Source organism: Camelina sativa, chromosome 15 (genome assembly GCF_000633955.1).
Source record: "Camelina sativa cultivar DH55 chromosome 15, Cs, whole genome shotgun sequence".
Taxonomy (NCBI): domain Eukaryota; kingdom Viridiplantae; phylum Streptophyta; class Magnoliopsida; order Brassicales; family Brassicaceae; genus Camelina; species Camelina sativa.
Window position 1 is genome coordinate 221,418 of NC_025699.1, and position 20,638 is coordinate 242,055.

At 38.7% G+C, this 20,638-nt stretch overlaps 9 protein-coding genes across 10 annotated transcripts in view; 2 read left to right on the plus strand and 7 right to left on the minus strand.

Annotated features, from left to right (window-relative positions):
- The window catches only part of LOC104747962 (probable galacturonosyltransferase 13), a 4,308-nt gene extending 3,674 nt beyond the window's left edge, over positions 1-634 (minus strand). Inside the window, exon 1 of the mRNA XM_019237401.1 lies at positions 1-634. Coding sequence (XP_019092946.1) covers positions 1-194 — 194 coding nt within the window. The 5' untranslated portion in view covers positions 195-634.
- On the minus strand, positions 1,835-2,779 carry LOC104747963. Its single transcript, XM_010469666.1, has one exon. The coding sequence runs from the start codon at positions 2,777-2,779 to the stop codon at positions 1,835-1,837; it is 945 nt and encodes a 314-aa protein (XP_010467968.1).
- LOC104744268 (iron-sulfur cluster assembly protein 2) lies at positions 3,193-4,311 on the minus strand. Its single transcript, XM_010465290.2, has 3 exons — positions 3,943-4,311; positions 3,770-3,824; positions 3,193-3,577 (listed from the first exon to the last, which is right to left on the minus strand). Exons 1-3 carry the CDS (start codon positions 4,232-4,234, stop codon positions 3,430-3,432), a joined length of 495 nt encoding a protein of 164 aa, XP_010463592.1. The 5' UTR covers positions 4,235-4,311; the 3' UTR covers positions 3,193-3,429.
- On the minus strand, positions 4,371-6,773 carry LOC104744269 (UDP-glucose 6-dehydrogenase 3-like). Its single transcript, XM_010465291.1, has 2 exons — positions 6,646-6,773; positions 4,371-6,060 (listed from the first exon to the last, which is right to left on the minus strand). Exon 2 carries the CDS (start codon positions 6,046-6,048, stop codon positions 4,606-4,608), a length of 1,443 nt encoding a protein of 480 aa, XP_010463593.1. The 5' UTR covers positions 6,049-6,060; positions 6,646-6,773; the 3' UTR covers positions 4,371-4,605.
- On the plus strand, positions 7,344-9,949 carry LOC104744270. The gene is made up of 8 exons (XM_010465294.2): positions 7,344-8,421; positions 8,496-8,541; positions 8,627-8,719; positions 8,806-8,925; positions 9,050-9,148; positions 9,336-9,395; positions 9,475-9,569; positions 9,646-9,949. Exons 1-8 carry the CDS (start codon positions 7,598-7,600, stop codon positions 9,782-9,784), a joined length of 1,476 nt encoding a protein of 491 aa, XP_010463596.1. The 5' UTR covers positions 7,344-7,597; the 3' UTR covers positions 9,785-9,949.
- On the minus strand, positions 10,223-11,607 carry LOC104744271 (40S ribosomal protein S19-1-like). Its single transcript, XM_010465295.1, has 4 exons — positions 11,421-11,607; positions 10,818-10,908; positions 10,552-10,735; positions 10,223-10,470 (listed from the first exon to the last, which is right to left on the minus strand). Exons 1-4 carry the CDS (start codon positions 11,502-11,504, stop codon positions 10,398-10,400), a joined length of 432 nt encoding a protein of 143 aa, XP_010463597.1. The 5' UTR covers positions 11,505-11,607; the 3' UTR covers positions 10,223-10,397.
- Positions 11,823-14,893, plus strand: LOC104744273 (probable mitochondrial-processing peptidase subunit beta, mitochondrial). 2 transcript variants are annotated; one of them, XM_010465298.2, is made up of 9 exons: positions 11,823-12,597; positions 12,857-13,021; positions 13,113-13,250; positions 13,341-13,492; positions 13,586-13,694; positions 13,795-13,893; positions 14,021-14,086; positions 14,259-14,370; positions 14,512-14,888. In XM_010465298.2, the coding sequence occupies exons 1-9, from the start codon at positions 11,926-11,928 to the stop codon at positions 14,604-14,606; spliced, it is 1,608 nt and encodes a 535-aa protein (XP_010463600.1). In that variant the 5' UTR covers positions 11,823-11,925; the 3' UTR covers positions 14,607-14,888. The 2 variants fall into 2 exon arrangements, with proteins under 2 accessions (XP_010463600.1, XP_010463599.1); XM_010465297.2 differs by having other exon boundaries at positions 11,824-12,597; positions 14,259-14,366; positions 14,512-14,893.
- On the minus strand, positions 14,885-16,529 carry LOC104744272 (UDP-glycosyltransferase 83A1-like). The gene is made up of 3 exons (XM_010465296.2): positions 16,025-16,529; positions 15,486-15,915; positions 14,885-15,411 (listed from the first exon to the last, which is right to left on the minus strand). Exons 1-3 carry the CDS (start codon positions 16,470-16,472, stop codon positions 14,958-14,960), a joined length of 1,332 nt encoding a protein of 443 aa, XP_010463598.2. The 5' UTR covers positions 16,473-16,529; the 3' UTR covers positions 14,885-14,957.
- On the minus strand, positions 16,710-18,129 carry LOC104744274 (F-box protein At2g05970-like). Its single transcript, XM_010465299.2, has one exon. The coding sequence runs from the start codon at positions 18,103-18,105 to the stop codon at positions 16,942-16,944; it is 1,164 nt and encodes a 387-aa protein (XP_010463601.1). The 5' UTR covers positions 18,106-18,129; the 3' UTR covers positions 16,710-16,941.

The window sequence follows — 20,638 nt, forward strand, 5'->3', positions numbered from 1 at the left end:
TTGACACCTTCAAGGGTAACAACAGCGGTAAGGATGAAGACAAAAGGCAACAAGAAGGCGAGGATTAAGATAGTGTGGAAGAGAGTTCGGTAAGAGATGTGACGAGCTGCGACTTTGATCTTCATCAAATCAATAAACTCATTGCTGCTCGAAATCGTAATGCTTCTCATGCTAGGCGATATGTGAAGCTGCATCCTTGATCTTGCAGCCCCGGAGTCGTTATCAGATCAACCGAATCGTTTAAAACCCTAATTTTAATTCCACCCAATCCCCAACTCAAAAACATCACCTCCCCACGACGCGTTTCCTCCGATCTCGATTACCGATCTAGCCTTGTGGGTAACTCCCAAATCCGATGATTTTAGACTCTGATTCGCTCTTCTTATTCGTTGTAGTCGTCTTCTCTCACACCGCATTAGGATTTTAACGACAGCCAGCAAAAATTCGGAATTTTTTAGATTCCCGCCGACTCTTTTGAGCAAATTCGAATTGAGAATCCAAATGGGTTTAGCTCGAATTCGTGTTACAAGAAGGTTTCAAAGACAAAGCAATGAGCTTTGTGGAAGAAGAAGACGACAAAATATAAGAGGAGGAAGAAGAAGAAGAAGAAGAAGAAGAAAAATCAAGCCTTTTTTTTTTTGCCAAAGTGATTTCGCCGGTGGATCTCAAAATAAAAAAAGAACTAATAATAATGCATTAAAAACCAAAAGAAAAGAAAAAAAAAAAGGAAGAAAAAAAGAAGAAGCGTAATTAATTAAGGATTTCAATTATAAATGAATCAAACCGTGTTAAAGGATTTGGTGTCTTGACCTTGAGTTTAGGGTTTTCTGTATTAAGCTAATTTTAGGTTTTTTTCCGACTTTCATGCCCAAGCAATAATTTATAAATATATATTTTTCATTTTTTTCCAGTTTTATTATATATTAAAAATGTTAAATATTTTTCTTAACAGCTGTATTTTTTATATAAATGGAAATAAGTAGACGCAAAAGGAGAAGAAAAGGAAAAGTATACAATTAGGAAAGGAAAATCAGAAATTTCCGTACGAATTTTCGTATGTCGTAATCATTTAATAGTATATGAACTTTTCTTTTATTTGATTTCATTTATAATGAACATTCGCCAAACTATTTGAAAAGTTTTTCATTTTAATGCGAAGACCAACCGACACTATACATGATAGTGATACGGTCAAAGACATAAGATTGAAGTTTGAAGAAACTATACCTCGACATGATCTTTCAGCTCAATTTTGCGATATCATACCAATATTATGTCGTGTATTGTTAAAATTTAACCAGGAATTTATGAGTTTTCATAAGATTTGTTTATGATTGTATTTTTATTTGATCCCCAAGACTCTTTTTCCGATTTTAAAGTGAGTTACACATTCAAAACGTGGAAACTAGAGGGTCAGATTTGAAAGAAAAATTTCATATTTCTCGAAAAACAAACCAAATGGATTAGAGAATTTGAACATGTGATGTGAAATGAGCTAAAATTGCTAAAACCATAACAAGTTGATGTACAATTTTTTGAATACCGATTTGAGAAACCAACGACTAAACAAAGTCTCCCCTCTACGTACCAAAATACAAACATCACACAGCTAACAAGACAACAACAATTGAATTTCAACACACACAAAAAAAAAACATCACAGCTAGCTAAAGGTTCTCTCCATCATTTGATCTCGTGCTTTGACACTTCTTGTGACCTCTTAAAAAGCCTGAACTGACCTAAAGCCTTGAGCACACTCTGCACTTTACGTCCCAACGTCACTGACCCACTAATCTCAGCTTCCAACTTCCAGTACTGATTCGTCTCTGCATCTCTAGGTTCGACTTTTGGACTTGTTTCTTATTCTGTGAAACGTCTGATGACCACCAAGAGCTTGATAAGTCGAGAAAACCTTGTCACAGAGCCCACACCGATGCTCATCAATGTTCATCAGAAAACCTTTATTTCCTGAATCTGAATCTCCAAAGACAGTTTCTTGACCAACAAGTTTCTGTTCGATTTCTTCTATAAGCATTCCAGCTCCTACCTGCTTCTGCTGACCCGATTCATCGCCTTCCCTGGCCTTCTTGTCTGCCAAGAAATCCGAAAGCTCTTTCGACCGTCCATTAGATTCTTCACCGTCTCCATCCAAAGCTTCAGCAACAAGTTTTTGCTTATTCCTCAAAAACCCATATCCAGATTCTCTCTGATTCGTCTCTTGATTCGAATCCAGAGCTTTACCAAAGATTTCCAAACCATGCATGAACTTACCACCACTCATAGACAACAGAATCAAAGACTCAGCGACTTCTAATAACTCCCCATCATCATCCACAGAAACAGGAAACATTGTAAACGAAGAAGAAGAAGAAGAAGAAACAGAGAATGGAGTTCTCTTCTTCTTGTACCTGGAAACTCTCTTCGATCTCTTTCTCTTCTGCACAACACTGAAGCTACAGAACAAACTTCTTCTCACAGATTCTTCAGAATGTGTCACTTGGCGATGATTCAGCAAACATTTCTCGTAAAGAAACCCTTTCCCACACTCTCTGCATCGAATCAAACTCTTCTTATTCGTCCTTGGATGAACGAGTAGAGATTTCTGGGTTTTCTTCGGGTTCTTCCTCAATCCGTAGGAGCTAGAGAGCTCTTCGTAGTGACTCATAGAGTCTCTGAAGCCATTCTTCATCTTGCGATTTCTCGAAACTAGAGAGTTTCTGAGCTTGTTAGGTACGAATTCGAAGATGGACTTCTCAAATTCTTGATGATGGTCTTCCATTAAAACGAAGCTTGTTGGAAAGCAGAGATGAGGGCGAAGAGGATTACGCTCATTACCCAAGAAAGATGAGCGTAGAAACAGCTACAAAGGCCGTCACCTTTCAGGAGGAAAGGCAAAAGAAATCGCCGGAGACAGAGCAGTAACTGTTGGGGGCAAAGAAAGATACGTAATGCTCTGAAAAATTCGGATTAAAGAAAGCAAGAGAGTGAGAGGGAGCAAGAGAGAAAGTGGGGAAACAGAGGAGAATCAATAAGCAGCACTGACAACAAGTGTGTGTGAGAGCGAGGGAAGGAAGAAAGGGCTAGTTTCGTAACTTCGGCTTTTTAGCCTATAATAAGAAGTGAAAGAGAACTTTTTTGTTTCAGCTAGAAATTAAGTTTGACGTGTCTAGGCTTTGAGCTTTCATAAAACACTAAAGAAAGAAGTATCACTCACAATGCAGAAGAATGACTCTCACAATGCAGAAGAATGACTCGGTTGAGTTAATCAATAGCTAATAAACATGCTCAGCTATTTATTCAAAGAACTTAACTAAAACAATTGAAAGGTAAGCATAAAACAACCAAACGAAACACACCTCTCCTTGCAACTTGTATTTCATCAGCAGCAGCAACAACAGCACAATGCGGCATATAGTATTAATAGTGGATTCAGGCCTCGACAGTTTCTCCTTCAGTGGCAGCATTAGCCTTTGCTTGCTTCTCCTTGTAGTCTCTGACCGCGGACTTGATCGCGTCCTCTGCAAGCATACTGCAATGTAGCTTGACCGGTGGCAACCTAAGATGCTTTGCGATTTCCCTGCGAATTTAAGAATTCCTAAACAAAATTACTCATCCATCCAAATGTTCAACTTACTTATCACTAGACTTGAGATATTCCAACTACTGAAACAGAGTTAGATATGACAACCATGGTGATAGATATTGTTAATCTCTTTGAGCGACATGAACAGAAACATGCTTTGGCAGATTGTAAAAATAGGGCACTTACGCGTTCTTGATGGTCAAAACTTCCTCTATGGTTTTGCCCTTGATCCATTCAGAAGCTGAACAAACAAACCAAAAAACATACAAATCAAAACTTGCCTACTTATCTCTGATCGACTCTGCTCATGAGCGACTAACGAATAGATCAAAATTAAAAACTCTGATTCGAAGACATACCGACAGAAGAAGAGGCGATAGCAGAGCCACAACCAAAGGTCCAGAATCGAGTATCAATGATCTGACCGGAATCATCGACCTTAATCTGGAGGCTCATGAGGTCCCCGCAGGCAGGAGCTCCTACCAATCCTGTGCCAACGTCAGGGTCGTTCCTGTTGAAGGATCCGACGTTCCTAGGGTTTTCAAAGTGGTCGATCACATTCTCGTGGTACAATCGACGCCCTAACCCTAAAGGAGACGCCCGTAGCCCTAGATAAGCCTTTCTCGACGTTTGCCTTATCATCATCATCATACTCTCTCTCTCTCTCTTTTTTGCCGGATTCAAGGGCAGGTTGTTTTATATATACGAGTGGACGATGAAAATTCTAACAGTTTTTTTTTATTGCAATCATCTTTAGTTATATCTTCCTCAATCCGGCAATAAATAGTAATCAGAAACAGTAAAAGGTTTATATATTGAAAATGTTTGAGAAGCTTACAAGTTTGATATCCAACGTACAAGGTGGTTAGCGATAATAACCAAATCTAGTCTCTCTTTCTAACCAAACATATGATAAAAGTATTGGAAAATGTCTCATCAAAAAGAAACAGAACAAATTATTTGATATAACCAACATATATATAGAGAAAAAGGAATCCAAATCTTGAGAATAAAACTCAAAGCTAAGCAAGAGCAGGCATGTCCTTGAGCCACTGGTCCAATGGCTTACCAATAGAGTAAACAATAAATCCTATCTTCCTCAGCTTCTCTGCATCAACAACATTTCTTCCATCGAAGACAAACGCTGGTTTCTGCATATTTTCAAAGATCCGCTCATAGTCAAGTGTTTTAAACTCTTCCCACTCAGTTAACAAGCAGATTCCATGGGCGTCTTTGGTGGCAGCATAAGCGTCCCAAGCGACTGAGACTTGTTTCACAGTGGTTGGACTCATGGGTTGGAGGTGAAGTGGATGGTCCCAATCGAACTTGTTCATGGTTAAGTCTCTTTGGATCTGTTCTTCAGTGACTTGTGGATCATAGATGCTGATTCGGGCTTTGTCTCCTAACAAACCTTTGCAGACATCAATGGCTGGAGTCTCTCTCGTGTCACCAGTGTCTTTCTTGAAGGCGAATCCAAGGACAGCAATCTTTTTGTTGGAAACTGTGTTGAACATTGAGGAGACAATGCGATTTACAAACCGGGTTTTCTGGTAGTCATTGATCTTGATGACTTGTTTCCAGTATTCGGCTACTTCAGGGAGGCCGTTGCATTCACAGATGTAAACCAAGTTGAGGATATCTTTCTGGAAACAGGAGCCGCCAAAACCGACACTGGAGTTCAAGAACTTGGGACCGATTCTAGAGTCTTTACCAACAGCAAAGGAGACTTCAGTGACGTTAGCACCAGTGGCTTCACAGAGAGCAGACATAGCATTGACAGATGAGATTCTTTGGGCTAAGAATGCGTTGGCAGCAAGCTTGGTGAGCTCAGCAGACCAGAGATTAGTAGTTAGGATTCTATCTTCTGGAACCCACTGAGCATAAACATCTTTCAAGGCATTAACAGCTTTAAAGCCTTCAGGGGTTTCACGACCACCGATCAAAACACGGTCAGGATGGAAAAGATCTTCAATAGCAGTTCCTTCAGCAAGGAACTCAGGGTTAGAGAGAATCTGGAACTTGATTCCTTTACTGTTGTGTGTAAGGATCTTCTCGATGGCTTCAGCGGTTTTTACAGGAACGGTTGATTTCTCAACAACAATCTTGTCTGAAACCGAGACATCAGCGATCATACGAGCAGCGCTTTCCCAGTAAGTCAAGTCAGCAGCTTTACCAGCACCAAGACCACGAGTTTTGGTAGGGGTATTGACAGAGACAAAGACGATATCAGCTTCTCTGACGTGTTTCTCAACATCAGTACTGAAGAAAAGGTTCTTGCCACGGCATTGCTTGACAACTTCATCGAGACCTGGCTCATAGATTGGGAGCGTGTCGCTGTTCCAAGCAGTGATACGTGGTACAGAGATATCAACAACAGCAACTTCAACGTTAGGACATTTTAAAGCAATGACGGCCATAGTTGGACCACCAACATACCCAGCTCCTATACAGCAGATCTTCACCATTTTTTATTTAATCTGCAAAGAAAAAACATAAATTCAGAGATTTGGTATCAGCATGTCAGATCCGAGAATTAGAGCAAATGTATGAGAAACAGAGATGCAAGATATATAGCTTTTTTTATGTATTCAAAAAAACTAAACAAGTTTGGTGGATGCAGTAAGTAAGTCAGATCCGGTACAGTAAAGAAACTGAAGATAGAGAATTCATGTAAAACCAAATGAGGAATTCATGATCATGGTTTAGCCCCATAAGCAATTCAAGTAGAGCAATAAACAAATTGGAAATTACACGAACCTTATAAAAAAAATCACAGATCTGGTTACATGCAATTGAATGAAACCACCGGTTTAAGGAAGAGTCGAAGAAAAGAGTGCAAAATTATGTGAATTTTCGCGGATCACACAGCAAACCGAACCGGAGCACAACAATATCAACACAAGCAATCAGATCCAAAATTCTATTTAAAAAAGGTAGACGAATTTGAGATCCAAATCGACGGCAATCACATAATAATATTAAACGGAGAGATTAATCAAATGGCGGAAACCTAAAAGGAAGATCTCATATTACAAGAGAGAAGCTACGTCCGTTGATCGTACCTTATGTGGAGGAGTGAGGAGTGGAGCTACGTAACTTTTCAGGTTTCGCTCCTCACACTGTGGTGGTGGTGGGGAATGTGTATGGAATTGCGGGGAAATTAATTGTGACGGTGATCAGAATGAAGAAGCTGATTTATATAGGTCATGATTTTCCGTAAATGCCCCTAAGACTCCCATAACGTGGCTCCTAAAACTTTATTAGTTACTTTTTTTTTCCTTCAACTTTTTTTTTTTTCTCTAATTAAATTAGGGGGAGTTAAAATTTTAATCTCTCTAGTATAGGGGATCACAAAATTTGGCAGTGCTAACTTAGCCGCAGAGCTAAACCAACAAGGCAACAACAAACTTTTTAACACGTAAATATTAGTAGTAATTGCCTAACATGTAATTTTTTTTTTCTTTTGTATATATTTGATTAATATAATATGTTCGGTGTTACATTAGTTTAGTTAAGTGAAAGGTGGATTCTGCAAAAGCAAACTTGAGATCAAAGATGCTTCAAAATCCAGCATCATTACTTTTTCTTTCTTTTTTCTTTGTTTCCAACTTTAAAGTGTTTCTCAAGCTATATAAATATGTACAACTCATAAAGTTAAATTGCAACATTAAACTATGTTTGGTTGACAATAAAATATAACCAAGTTAAAACCGACGCCGTTCCGTTTTAATCGGTTTGGATTGGGCTTGGGCCAGAAACCCAATTGACAAATCATTTTAGATTCTCGAGCGTTAAAACCACAAAAAGTTTGAAATTAAGCAATTAATCCGTCGTGATTACGCGAAATCCAGTAAATGAATGACTCACTAAACCGTTACAAGAGAGAGTCTTCCTAACAAGTCGCAACGGTCAGATTTTGCATCACCCAATTCCCTCCTCCTCTGTCTCCTCTCTCTCTCTATTCTTCTTTCTTCTTCCGTAATCTCTAGACAAAACCCTAATTTCGCATCTCCGATGGAATCGACGAATTTGAAGAATGCTAAACACGAGACTCCGTTGATGGATCCGATCACTTTCCAATCCAACAATTCTCAAGAAGATACTTCTAAATTCTCCGAGAATTCCAACCCTAACATCGTCGTCTCACACTCGACTCCACTCGCGAAATCGAGAAATAAATCTTCGCAGAAGAATCCGAAATCGAAGCCTAATCCGACGGTTTTCTCACCGCGGAACCGGATCAGAGAGAGGAGATTCGTGGTGGTTAAGAAGAAGAAGAAGAAGAACTCTACGAAGGAGACGACGGATCCTTCGGTTTCTGTGGATTGTAAATGTGGAGCTAAGACCAATTCCAACTCTAAGAAATGTGTTTGTATCGCGTATGAGACTCTACGCGCTTCACAAGAAGAGTTCTTCAAATCTGAACCAGAGATTGGAGAATCCAGTTGTAACTTGGACGACGGAGATGAAGAAGTCGGAGTTGGAGATTATGATGAAATTGGAGTTGCTTTGATGAAGAGGAGAAGAGAACAGGTGCTTGAAGAAGCGAGGATGAGTATCCCTGAATATGGTAAAGTGATGCATCTTGTGAAAGCTTTTGAGAAGCTTACTTGCTTCCCATTTTCTACATATAAGAAGGAAGAAGACCAGATTAAGAAACCTTTGAAATGGGAATTGCCTGGAATGATGAGTCAGCAGAAGCCTCCTAAGTGTCCAGAAACTGAGACTGATGAAGTCACTTGGAGTTCTTTGTTTTCTCCATCTGATTTGGTTTTAACAGCTACGAATCTTGGACTAGAACAGCCTCATGCCTTAGTTTCTTCATCATGGGACAATAGGTATACAGATAGAGGTTTTATTGAAACTGTTGATCCTATGCATACTTGGTTCTAATTTGTCTGATTTGATGTAGTGTTCCAAGTCTAAACTCAAATGGTGGCCGCAGGGGCAGAAGAAATGTATGTGTTTAGTTCGATGCAGCATATGATTTTGTTTATCCTCTCCTTGAATGGTTGATGTAGTTTGACTATCTATTTGTGACAGAGCTTGGAATCCTCTGCATCAGTGGGGAGTAGAAGATCGAAGAAGAAGCAGATCAAAGTCACCTCTTTGAGGCCATTCAAACTCAGAACTGAGGTATAAACTTGGCAAAACAACATGAGAATAGCTTTTTCCGGACATGATAGTTATTGAATCGTGATTGTTGGTCTATGTCTACGCAGGAACGGGGACGAATGAAAGAAGAAGAGTTTATAAAGAAGCTACAAGAGATGAAACTGGAGGAGGAAAAAATGAGAATCCCTATAGCTCAAGGTCTTCCCTTGACAACTGATGAACCTGAGGTGAGCCCCTCTGCTCTTCATTAACATTCTATCAAACCAGATATTTTTTGGATGTTTAAACATAAGAAGATGATTCTGTACTCGAAAGGTTGTTTAACACTGTAATGTTTCTCTCTGATTTCAGAATTTGGTTAAGCCTCATGTGAAAGACATCACAATACCAGTAGACTTGAAGCTCCATTCAGACATTCGAGCAGTGGAACGAGCGGAATTTGATTACCAGGTAAAACTATTTTACACATATCTTGTCCATAGTTGAGAGTTATGCATGTTACAGTTTCTCGTTATGGCCTGAACTCATCTACCACAAGCAGAGTCTTAATTTCTATATATAATGCTGATGCTCAGCCATTTGCCTTCACCTTTGTGGATCTTGTATGATTAAATCCAGCATTGTATCATTGTATCAGGTTGCGGAGAAGATAAACCTAATAGGGCAATACAAAACAGATAGAGAACGGCAGCGAAAGGTATGCACATGAGAAGAAACTCCGTGTGCTTCTTATGTAATCAAATATAAAAGAATGACACGCTTTTTGGTTTCTTTAGCTAGCAGAAGAAGAAGAGATACGAAGGCTAAGGAAAGAGTTGGTCCCTAAGGCACAACCAATGCCATATTTTAATAGGCCATTCGTTCCCAAAAGGTAAAGAAAAAGACATTCTTGAATTTTGCTTTCTTCTTGATAGATGATCAAGTGTTGTTGTGTTTCTTCTTTAAAGGTCGAACAAGCACCCGACTATACCCAGAGAATTCAAGTTTAATATACCGCAACACAAGAAGATAACATGGTGCAGTCTATCGTCTTGGAGCGACACTGGATCTTACATGAGCGACCTCTTCAAACAGCAAGACCTCTAAAAAAGCTTTTCATTCAATTTGCACATTTCTTCAATAATCTTGTTCCTTGTCCATATCACCCCTCTTTCGGAACAGAACCTTACTTTTTTCCTTGACGCAACCAAATTAGTTGCAACTTGCAAGTTTAGGTTTCCTCGGTTCCATTTAGATATTATAATGATTGAAACTTGCATCTAAAGACTCAATTTGCACATCAAACATTCTACTGATCCAAAAAAAGAACCGTGTCTCACACACAGATTATGATCTCTTTAGTGATCGTTTCTTTTGTCTACATTACTTCATCAAGAAACCAAAATGGCTTTTTTTTTGTTGGCAATATGATGATTAGAATTTGCATTACAATCAACCTGGTTAAAACTATTAAAGATTCGTCTACCCCAATTTGCGCTCTGTTAGTTTTTTGGTTAAGATATCTCGGACGCAAAAACAACAAAATGGAGGAAGACATAAATTTCGAAGTCCAAAGCCACCACCAAAATTTTTAAAATCTTTGAACATTAAGAGTGCAGTCTTCAGCAAGAGATGATAACAGTTCATAAAAGTAAAGATAAACACTAAAAGCACAATGGCCTGAAAAGTAGTAGAAGAACAAAAAAGAACATTAAGATCTTCAAGGTTCAACTGCAATACGGCCAGCAACCTGGTCCAAATCCCGTTGGCCACTGGAAGTGATTCTTCTTCCTCTGAAGAGAAGAACAAAAGTGTTACTATTAGCATTGTTCAAAGATCTCTAAAGAGAAGATGTTTAAAGTCATTAATGTTACCCTTTGGTGTCGAGCTCAACAATGTTCATTGTCTCCAACTGCTGGAGGATGTGTCGGGCAATACCACCGCTGGCTTTGCAGAAATGTGGTGGACGACTACCGTTCCTCTTGCTGCCTCCATAGATTCTACGGAAAGCGCCAACTCCAAGACCTCCCCTAAGGTAAACCTTCCTTGCCATAGATGCTACATAACAAGAGTTCTCATCAGAAAACTTTATATGCATTGAGAAATACAGAGACAAGAGGAGAGAAAAAAAAGAGGTTACCAGCTCTGATGTAGTACCAGTCTGGATCATATGGTGCAAGCTCCTTCAACTTTCCGGTCTTCACAATGTCAGTCCATTGGGGAAGCTCAATCTGAAAACAAACAATAGACATTATGTTATGATCTCGAGATAGACAAAAACGACTAAGGACGTTTCATTCAATTCAAAAGACCTTAATAAGAATTACGTTGTGGGTTCAAAGCATTTGTATCAGACTAAACAGTAAAGGTGTGTCTAGAAACAATTACTAACATTAACTTAGGTTTCAATTATTGTAAACAGATACAAATTTCAATAGATTCAACAAACAAAATAAGCTAACAAGAGACATCATACAATCTGAGCTATTACAAAATCAAAATTTGAGCTTTATTTACAATCTCACATTTCTTCGCAGGTAAATGATTATTACGACAACCTCAACACAACACTAATTATAACAAAAGCACACAAAAACGAGCAGATGGCATAAATGTGAAGACTAGGGCTGATTCAATTCAAGGAAAGATTTCTGATTTCAGAATTTAAGTTGACAAATAAAAAAGGCGTAGATCATTTCTACTCAAAAACACGAAAGAACTTGGAAGCAACTCATCTACTAACCTTGCCAGATCGCTTGAGATGAGAAGCGTAAGCCTTGACGAAGTCATGGGGTGAGACATCTTTCACAGTTTTACCAGTCGCCATAGCTAAAACGAGAGATTAAGAAAGCGTGATCTTCGTCTGGGTTTCTCCCAACTCTCTCACTATTCTGTCTCTCCGCAAAGGCTAGGGTTTTCAATCTCCATTAACAAACTCTTTATATACGGCTCACTCTCTTTCAATTAGGGTTTTCTCGAATCCGGGTCTTAAACCCGGACCCCTTCTCATGGCCCAATCTTGTTCATAATAATGGGCCTAATACGGCCTTTTAAATTTAGTTGACTAGTATTTTCTATTGAAAACGACATCGTATTGGTAGTGTCTTAAAGTGTCGTCGTTTCATAATCACATAACCACTGGCTATTACTTCGCATCTCGAGTCGTCTCTGCCATTTTTGGCTTTTTCAATCAAACCCTAGAGGAGAGCCAGAGAGAGAGAAGAGCAAAGAGAAAGCCATCATCAGCAATGGCGATGAAGCATCTACTATCCCTAGCACGCCGATCTCAGAGGCGGTTGTCTCTGAATCAAGTGACAAGATCCTCCTCATCGTTTTCAGCAATCGATTCAGCGCCGGCTTCCACATCTCCGGCGACTCCATCCCCGCCGCCGCCGCATCTTATGCCATACGATCACGCAGCCGAGCTTATCAAAAGTAAGATCAAGAAGCTCGAGAATCCGGACAAGAGGTTTCTTAAATACGCATCGCCAATTCCGATCCTAGCTTCGCACAACCACATCTTGTCAGCTCCGGAGACACGTGTCACAACCTTGCCCAATGGTCTAAGAGTCGCTACTGAGTCCAATCTCTCGGCCAAGACCGCCACCGTTGGAGTCTGGATCGACGCTGGATCTCGGTTCGAGTCGGATGAGACAAACGGAACAGCTCATTTTCTGGAGCATATGATATTCAAAGGCACGTCGAGGCGTACTGTGAGGGCGTTGGAGGAAGAGATCGAAGATATTGGTGGTCATTTGAATGCGTATACATCTAGGGAACAGACCACATACTATGCAAAGGTGTTGGATTCGAATGTGAACCAGGCTTTGGATGTGTTGGCTGATATCTTACAGAACTCCAAGTTCGAGGAAGGTAGAATCAACCGGGAACGTGATGTCATCCTCAGGGAAATGCAAGAGGTTTGCTTTTTTATTTATCTGTCTACTTAAAAATTCGAACTTTTTGCTCTGTTCTCGATCAATACCGTTAGTTTCTGTTTCTCTTGTGCCTAAAAATGAAAACTTTATCATGTTCTTAATTGATCTACCTCTTTTTAAGCTTGTAGTGGCTTACTCATTCATATTTTGAGGTTTAATTGGCATAGTCATAGGTTTTATTAGAGTTATTTGTTACTTTACTTAGCTAAAGTGTAGCTTTTGGTAATTTGTGTGGCCGTAGGTGGAGGGACAAACAGATGAAGTGGTTCTTGACCATTTACATGCTACTGCATTCCAATATACACCCCTTGGAAGAACTATTTTGGGGCCTGCTCAGAACGTCAAGTCGATCACCAGAGAGGACCTACAGAATTACATTAAGACTCACTACACAGCTTCCAGGATGGTATTAATTTTGGTTACCTCTTTATCATTTCCTACAATCGGTTTATTGAATTTGTTAGGATTCTTATGTTGGCTCATCCAAAACATGTCAGGTGATTGCTGCTGCAGGAGCTGTTAATCATGAGGAAGTTGTTGAGCAAGTGAAGAAGCTATTTACAAAGTTGTCATCTGATCCAACATCTACTTCTCAACTAGTTGCCAATGAACCTGCTAGTTTTACTGGTTCTGAGGTAAAGACACAACTTATATGATTGCTACTTCTCTTTAAGCAGTATTCTTTCTTTCTTTCTTAAATCTCTAACCCTTGAAATTCTTGGCAGGTCCGAATGATTGATGACGACCTACCCCTTGCACAATTTGCTGTTGCCTTTGAGGGAGCATCTTGGACAGATCCAGATTCCGTTGCTCTTATGGTTATGCAAACTATGTTGGGTTCTTGGAACAAAAATGTTGGTGGGGGAAAACACGTGGGGTGAGTTTGCTCTCTGGCTATTATTTCTAGCCATGGATTCAAAGAATAGCTCCTTTTGCAATGTGTTGATGAACATTATATTTCTGTGTGCAGTTCTGACCTGACCCAGAGGGTTGCCATTAATGAAATAGCGGAAAGCATAATGGCATTTAACACCAACTACAAGGATACTGGACTGTTCGGCGTTTATGCAGTTGCTAAGGTCAACCCAGAATTCCATAGCTAGCTTAGCTGTTATCTCTTTGAGTCTTTGTTTAATTTCATCGATATAAGCATATTCATATAGTCTGCTACTTTTTCAGGCCGATTGCTTAGATGATCTATCATATGCCATTATGTATGAGGTAACCAAGTTGGCCTACCGAGTATCAGACGCTGATGTGACACGTGCACGGAATCAGGTTAACACCCAACTAATGTTGTCTCTCTTTCCCGAGATTTAGCTTTAGCTAGTTACATGTGTAAATCTGTTGTGTTCATTTATTTCTGTATTTTTTTAATGCCAACTGATTTAAAATTTCTCTGCAGCTGAAATCATCATTGTTACTTCACATGGATGGAACTAGCCCAATTGCTGAAGATATTGGTCGTCAGGTATGCCTTGAATCATAGAAGCAACTTGATAGAACCTTGTAAATTGTAAATTTATAATTTTTAGAAGTCTATACTTTGCTTGGTCAAAGATAACAAACCTTAGCATCCCATTATGTTCCGCTCTGGAACACCATTATCTTCTAAAACGCATCATTTCCTGTGATATGTGCAGCTGCTGACCTATGGGCGTAGAATCCCAATCGCTGAACTCTTTGCTAGGATTGATGCTGTTGATGCCAGCACGGTAAAACGTGTTGCCAACAAATATATGTATGACAAGGTAAGTTATATCTTTCTCTCCTTCTCTATCCTCCAGGCTTCTTTAAATGCAAGAAAAAGAAAAGAGATAATGAGTTTAGACTGCTAAACAAGAGTACAACAACACCCAAGAGTGATTAAGTGAATGCTTATGTGATTATGTGCAGGACATTGCCATCTCAGCTATTGGTCCAATCCAAGGTTTGCCCGACTACAACAAGTTCAGACGCAGAACCTACTGGAACCGTTACTAAGTCTCTGAAACAACGGTCAGAGAACCGCAAGGTTCGCCCACGGGGAGATTCCGTAGGCGGCGGAGAGAGCAGAACAAGGTGATGATGGATTCATTATTTTTGAGTTTTTTCTTACTGTATCTTTCATAATTTCACATCATCGCTGGTAAAATAAATGTACCAATTTACTCTTTATCCTCTACTGGAAATGTCAGAGATCCTCTGTTTTGATTTTTTGTTCTCTTCATAATTTTCTCATACACACACTAATAAGTTGTTGGATGTTTGGTTGAAAGCTTGAATTGGATACATTTAATTTCTTTTGCATTTTATCTTTCTTTAGAAACATTGTAATAATATGCATGCATTGCTAAACTTTATCAATTCATTTGTGATTTGATCCAGCTGACAAATTTATCAAGATTCTCATAAGAGATTCCATCTTTTGCAACGCTTTTCATCACGATCTCTTTAATCTTCATGGCTCGTTGTTTATACACTCCACCGTCTCTCATGATCTCATTGATCTTCTCCTTCACCTCTAACCTCGGAACCACTCCTTGTCCATCTCTTTCAAATCCTAATCCAATCTTCCATACATCGCATATATATGCTTTGTTGATAAATTGGTCTGCAAAATAAGGGATGCATAAGAATGGTATGCCATTTTGGGCTCCTTCCAAAGTTGAATTCCATCCACAATGGCTCACGAAACATCCAATGGCTCCACAAGAAAGGACCTCCCGTTGTGGTGCCCATCTCACCACTTTGACCTGATACGACCCGACTTTGATCGGTTGTTGATCACCGGAGCCGGTGACCCACAAGACCGGCCTGTTGAGTCAACTTAACTTAGTATTAGTGAATAATAATCACACAGAGTTGAGCAAGTTGTCCCAAATTTTTACCTTTTGGTAAGCTCTAGACCGATTGCTAGCTCTTGTAACTGAGCGTTGCTGATAACCCCAAAACTCCCAAAGGCAACATATATAACCGAACCGGCAATCTGCCGGTCCAACCAATCTAGACAATCCCGGTCCTGAGGTAAAAAGCTTCCTAGTGACGTGGAAATGGAATCCTCTTCAAGACTCTGAGCCCAACCAACGGGACCAATTGGTAATATTTGTGGGCACAATCCAAACGCTGCCGTTTCGAGTTCATACACGGAGTTACACAACAACCAATCCGTTGACTCAATTGACTCATTGTTTTGAAGCATAAGTTGGAATATGTTCCTTTGAGATTCTTTGTTCTTCAGACAAACCCACACAAACTTGTCTGTTTCCATCATCGGCATCCCAGGAGATAGTTGAATTGTCTTGTCCACACTCGGAGTCCCTGCATATATGATATAGAAACAATAGCTATAAATTTATAAGTCATCTTTGTAGTTCTACAACATCAAAAAGAAAAATCAAAACCAGATTGAAAAGTTTATTATTCTTACCATCGGAATCTATGAGACCATCATCGATTAGTTTCTTAATACTAAATCCAAGAACCATAGACGCAGCCGCGGCGGGACAAAAAGCAGCACGTCTGATCCCAAACTTAACCGCAACTTCGATTGCCCATCCCAAGCTCTGATCGGCTACAACACAGCTTATGATCGTACCAGTACCACCGCTACTGCCCGTGATCATCCTCTCGATCAGTTCCTCTACTTTGGTAGGCATAAAATGCAAAACCGATTCAGACAACTTCCCTGGAATGTTCCTCTCTTCTGGTGAATCTTCTAAACCGTCAGGGATCGAAACAAGATTGATCCCATTCCCAACAAAATAATCATCATGGGATGATTTTGGTAAGGAACTGATGATGCGATTGTGGTTAAACTCGGTGTTTACGAATGTAATTTGGATTCCTTGTTTTGCAAGGTAACGTGAGAAACTCATTAGAGGAAGAACATGGCTTTGTGTTGGGTAAGGTATGACCACAACATGTGGCCTTACCATATCTTTTTTTTGTTTTGAGTTATAATCCAAAGGTTTTGATTCATTTATAGGGAAATATTTTAGAGTAAGACAGGATGAATCGACAACGAATTATATTATTGAACTTTCTTTTTGTCGTTTTTCTATGGGAATCAAGACTAATTTGATCCCAAAGTTTGACTTGTGTATCATAAGAGAGAGCAAATGAGCTTACTTTATTGTAAAATATAAAATTATGATAACCAGCATACAAAACTCTTATAATGAGCTTCCTTTTTTCAAAATAACCAAACAGAAAAAGAGGGGAAAACACATCTTTGGAAGTAACTATTGTTAGTGTAGACTCCAAAATCAGATTTCTTCTTCTTCTTCTTCTTCTTCTTCTTCTTCTTCTTCATGAGCAATCTACGCTAACAATTGTAAAACCAAACTAAAACTCCGGAAGAAACCATCGAGCACCAGAGAATTGTATGGAGGAGAAAACACACTGAGGTAAAGGTTCAATCTCTTGGGTTGTGAGATCAAAGACAAATATATGGTCTGGATTTTTTCTGTCATAATCAAGCCCACTGAAGTAGATTGAGTTTCTCTTGAACCCTGGCACGTCTTTGGCGAGAACAGTAATACCCATGTCTAAGATCAACGCCTCATCTCCCAGGGAATCAATTACTTCCCAACGAAGTTTTATAGGGTTCATCTTGCTGACGCGGAAGAGCCATCTTTTGCACTTTTGCACTACATTAGCAATCTTATAAACTTCACCAGATACTGTACTCACTGCAATGTATAGTCCGCTGTCAAGAAACTCTCTCACGAACAACTCCTCTTCTCTCAGAGACTTGTCTATCCATCTATCAGTGATAAAATCCCAAATGGCAAAATAAGCTGGAGGAAAAAATTCAGATTCTTCTAGTGGTTCATCTCCAGATAAATACCAGATCCTGATAGTGTAACCGTGAAAGTAGAGCGTCTGATTCTTGTGTTGGTAAACCAGTTGTGTTCCATATCCCCAGCGAGTATAAGCAATCCGTCGCCACGTATTGTTCCCTTTCTTGTTAAGGAGCAGTTCCTCATCCACCTGCCACACAACTACGTAATCTTTGCTTCTATCGTCAATCCAAAGACAAGCTATGCTTTCCCTCTCATAATTTGGTGGTGCAGGTGGGACGTAATAGTCTGAAGTAACTGGTAAAACTATATTCTCACCGGTTAACGGATTCAGAATGTTGAGATTCGAACGAGTGTCCTTCATCAGAAGCCAGCTTCCATACGTAGCCAGACAACAACTCCGCACAAAGTCAACACCGAGATCTCTCGTTCTGTGAACTCTGTCTCTATCGTCAGGAACAAACAACACGCAACTCCTATCGTTGTTGTTGTTGTTGTTGTTGTTGATGATGTCGTCGCGAGGGAATAGAATCAACCATGGAATCTGATTTCGTTTAGGTACGCAGCCTCTCGAAACAGAGTGCCACGACGAACAAACATATTTAGCTCGATTAAAATCTGTGAAACTCAGACGTTCCAAGACACATCGCAGCAGGTCCGGACAAATCTCTGACCACTTGGATGTCCGGTCCTTGCTTTGGCCCATTTGAAGTCTTCTCCCCAAAGTAAAAAAAAAAAAAAAAAANAAAAAAAAAAAATCTATACTCTGTTGTGTTACCAAAGAGACTCAGAACAAAATCACCAATTTTGAGAAATTCATGGGACTTCTCTTTTTTATAGAGCCAAACGCCCAAAGCCAACACTACTAGCTTGTTACACCTGTCTATGGGTTTTGTATATCTAAGGTTATTTATTATCTTAATTATTATTTGCCAAATCATTATGATTTTCTTTTTCCTGTTCAATTTTGTTGACATAAACAAGAAAAAATCAAATATAAGACAATGAAATTAATGACTTTATTTTTAAAAAAATCTTGCTGATTTTAAAAATCATAGAAAATTAGAAAGTAAAAATGAAAGATTGTATAAGAGATTGTTTAGGAAGTTATTTTAAATCTTGCTGATTTGTTTTTCCTAATCTTGTAAAATCTTTCATAAAATCTTTCAAAAAAATTCTATTTGATGAAAGAGTTTTCATGACTTTTGTTATGAATGAAATGATATAAAATCATAAACCAATAACACAACATTTGAATTCATTAACAATCCAAGATTCTTTTGTTTTTATTGAATAACATAAAATTTTGTAAGACTTTATAAAACTCTTAATCCAATAACACTAGATTTATCAAGATTTTAGATAACTTTTTACAAATCCACAACCAATAACACCAAATTTTTAAAGAGTTTTAAAGAGTCTTGATTGAATAACAACATATTTTACATAACTTTTAAAGTCATTAAAATTATTTCTAAATTCTAAACCAATACCTCCTAAAAAAGAATATAGACTTTAACCCAAAACAACAAAATGAAAATAATAAAAGAATACATCTTACATTAAATAGAAAACTTTAATACTCGTGACTAGGCTACACAATATTATCTTAATTAATTATTAAATAATGGAAATGCTGTTAAAAATAAGAATATATGAGAAAAATAATTAAAGATAAAGATAAAGATAAAATGTTTTAAAGAAACAATATTGTTACATAAATTTTTTTAACGTCTGAGACTCCATTAAAAAAGCTCTCTCTTGACTTGCATTTTTTTGAAGCCTTTAGAAGTGGCTTGCCTCTCAAGAAACACTTCACAAGGAACACGTGGCTTGAGCAATGGCACCTCGTGACCTGCCGCCCCTCTCACCGTCACGAACGTTAGCGCTTCGTATCGTACACTTCCGTCCATCCGCCGACCTAAATCCAAAATTTCGGTTCAAATCGATTTCTTGATAAAACCGGAGATTACCAAATAAGGTTTTAGAGCTACACTACACATTCCTGTTTCTTGATATACCAAGGATTCCATGTTACGTAAGGCAACATGAGAAACCCAAAAGAGGAAGTACATGGCCTTGTGCTGGGTAAGGTATGACCACAACATGTGGTCTTCCCATATTTTTTTTTTTTTCATGAGTTATCAAAGGTTTTGATTTATTTACAGAAAAATTTGTCAGATTAGGACAGGATGAATGGACAACGAATTCTAATTGATTTGTGTTAGACTAATTTGATCCGAAGTTTGACTTGTGAATCATAAGAAAGCAAATGAACTTAACAATATTTTATTGTTGTTGTAAATAAAATAAAATAACAATGAAAAACCAATGGAAATGACTCATTTTATTCATTAGCTTTATTACGGTTAGAGTTACTAATTATGTTCATTAATTACTTTTTTTCTATAACCTCAATCTTTTTGCTTAAGAAAATTTCTCCATTAGGAAAATACCAAAAAATTGAAAATAAATAAGCATGTCTCTCCCAGTAGTCCATACTTGTGGTTTTCATTTTTGGGTAAGCCATGAGGAGGACGTTAAATGAAATGACTCATTGGCTTTTACGACGTTTGATTACTTTATTACAAGGCTGATTAACAATCTCTCCAAGTTATCCAAATTTTCAATCAAAAAATGAAAGCACAATGTAATTCTTACTCGGTTACAGTTAGATATTGCAAAAGAGCGCGCATGCAATTCACTTATACAACACGTAAACGTTTTTATACTCTTAATTTTTAACTAAAGCATGGCCAAAACTTTTAAAATGTACCTACGTTTATACTCTCATTTGTTGGTGTAGGCATAATGAGGTCGTCAATGTGAGGAAGAACTTGTATATAAATGCAGCAAATCGAAGCAAGAAAAACATATCAATCTCTTTCTCTTGCTTCGTTTTTTTTCCTTTATCGCTCTTTCTCTCTAAATTGCTGTTAGATATGGGTTTCACCCAGCCTTAGCAGGCTTTCCCTCAGACCCATTATTGAAATAGTCAGCATAACTTCTAGAAATCTTGACTGACCGAATCTCCCTAGTTGGGCCGACGAAGCTTCTAGAAGGCCCATTTGAGACGGACAGCCCAGTTAGCGGGCCCGCTAAGAAACGATCGCTGCCTTTGTTCGAAGACAATACCACATCGATCCCGAGGTAGAAAGATGAAGCGTCCCATCAACTATAAATACAGAAGGAGCAGCGCATAAAAGACATCAAGTATCATAAGGCAGGAATCTGGAGTC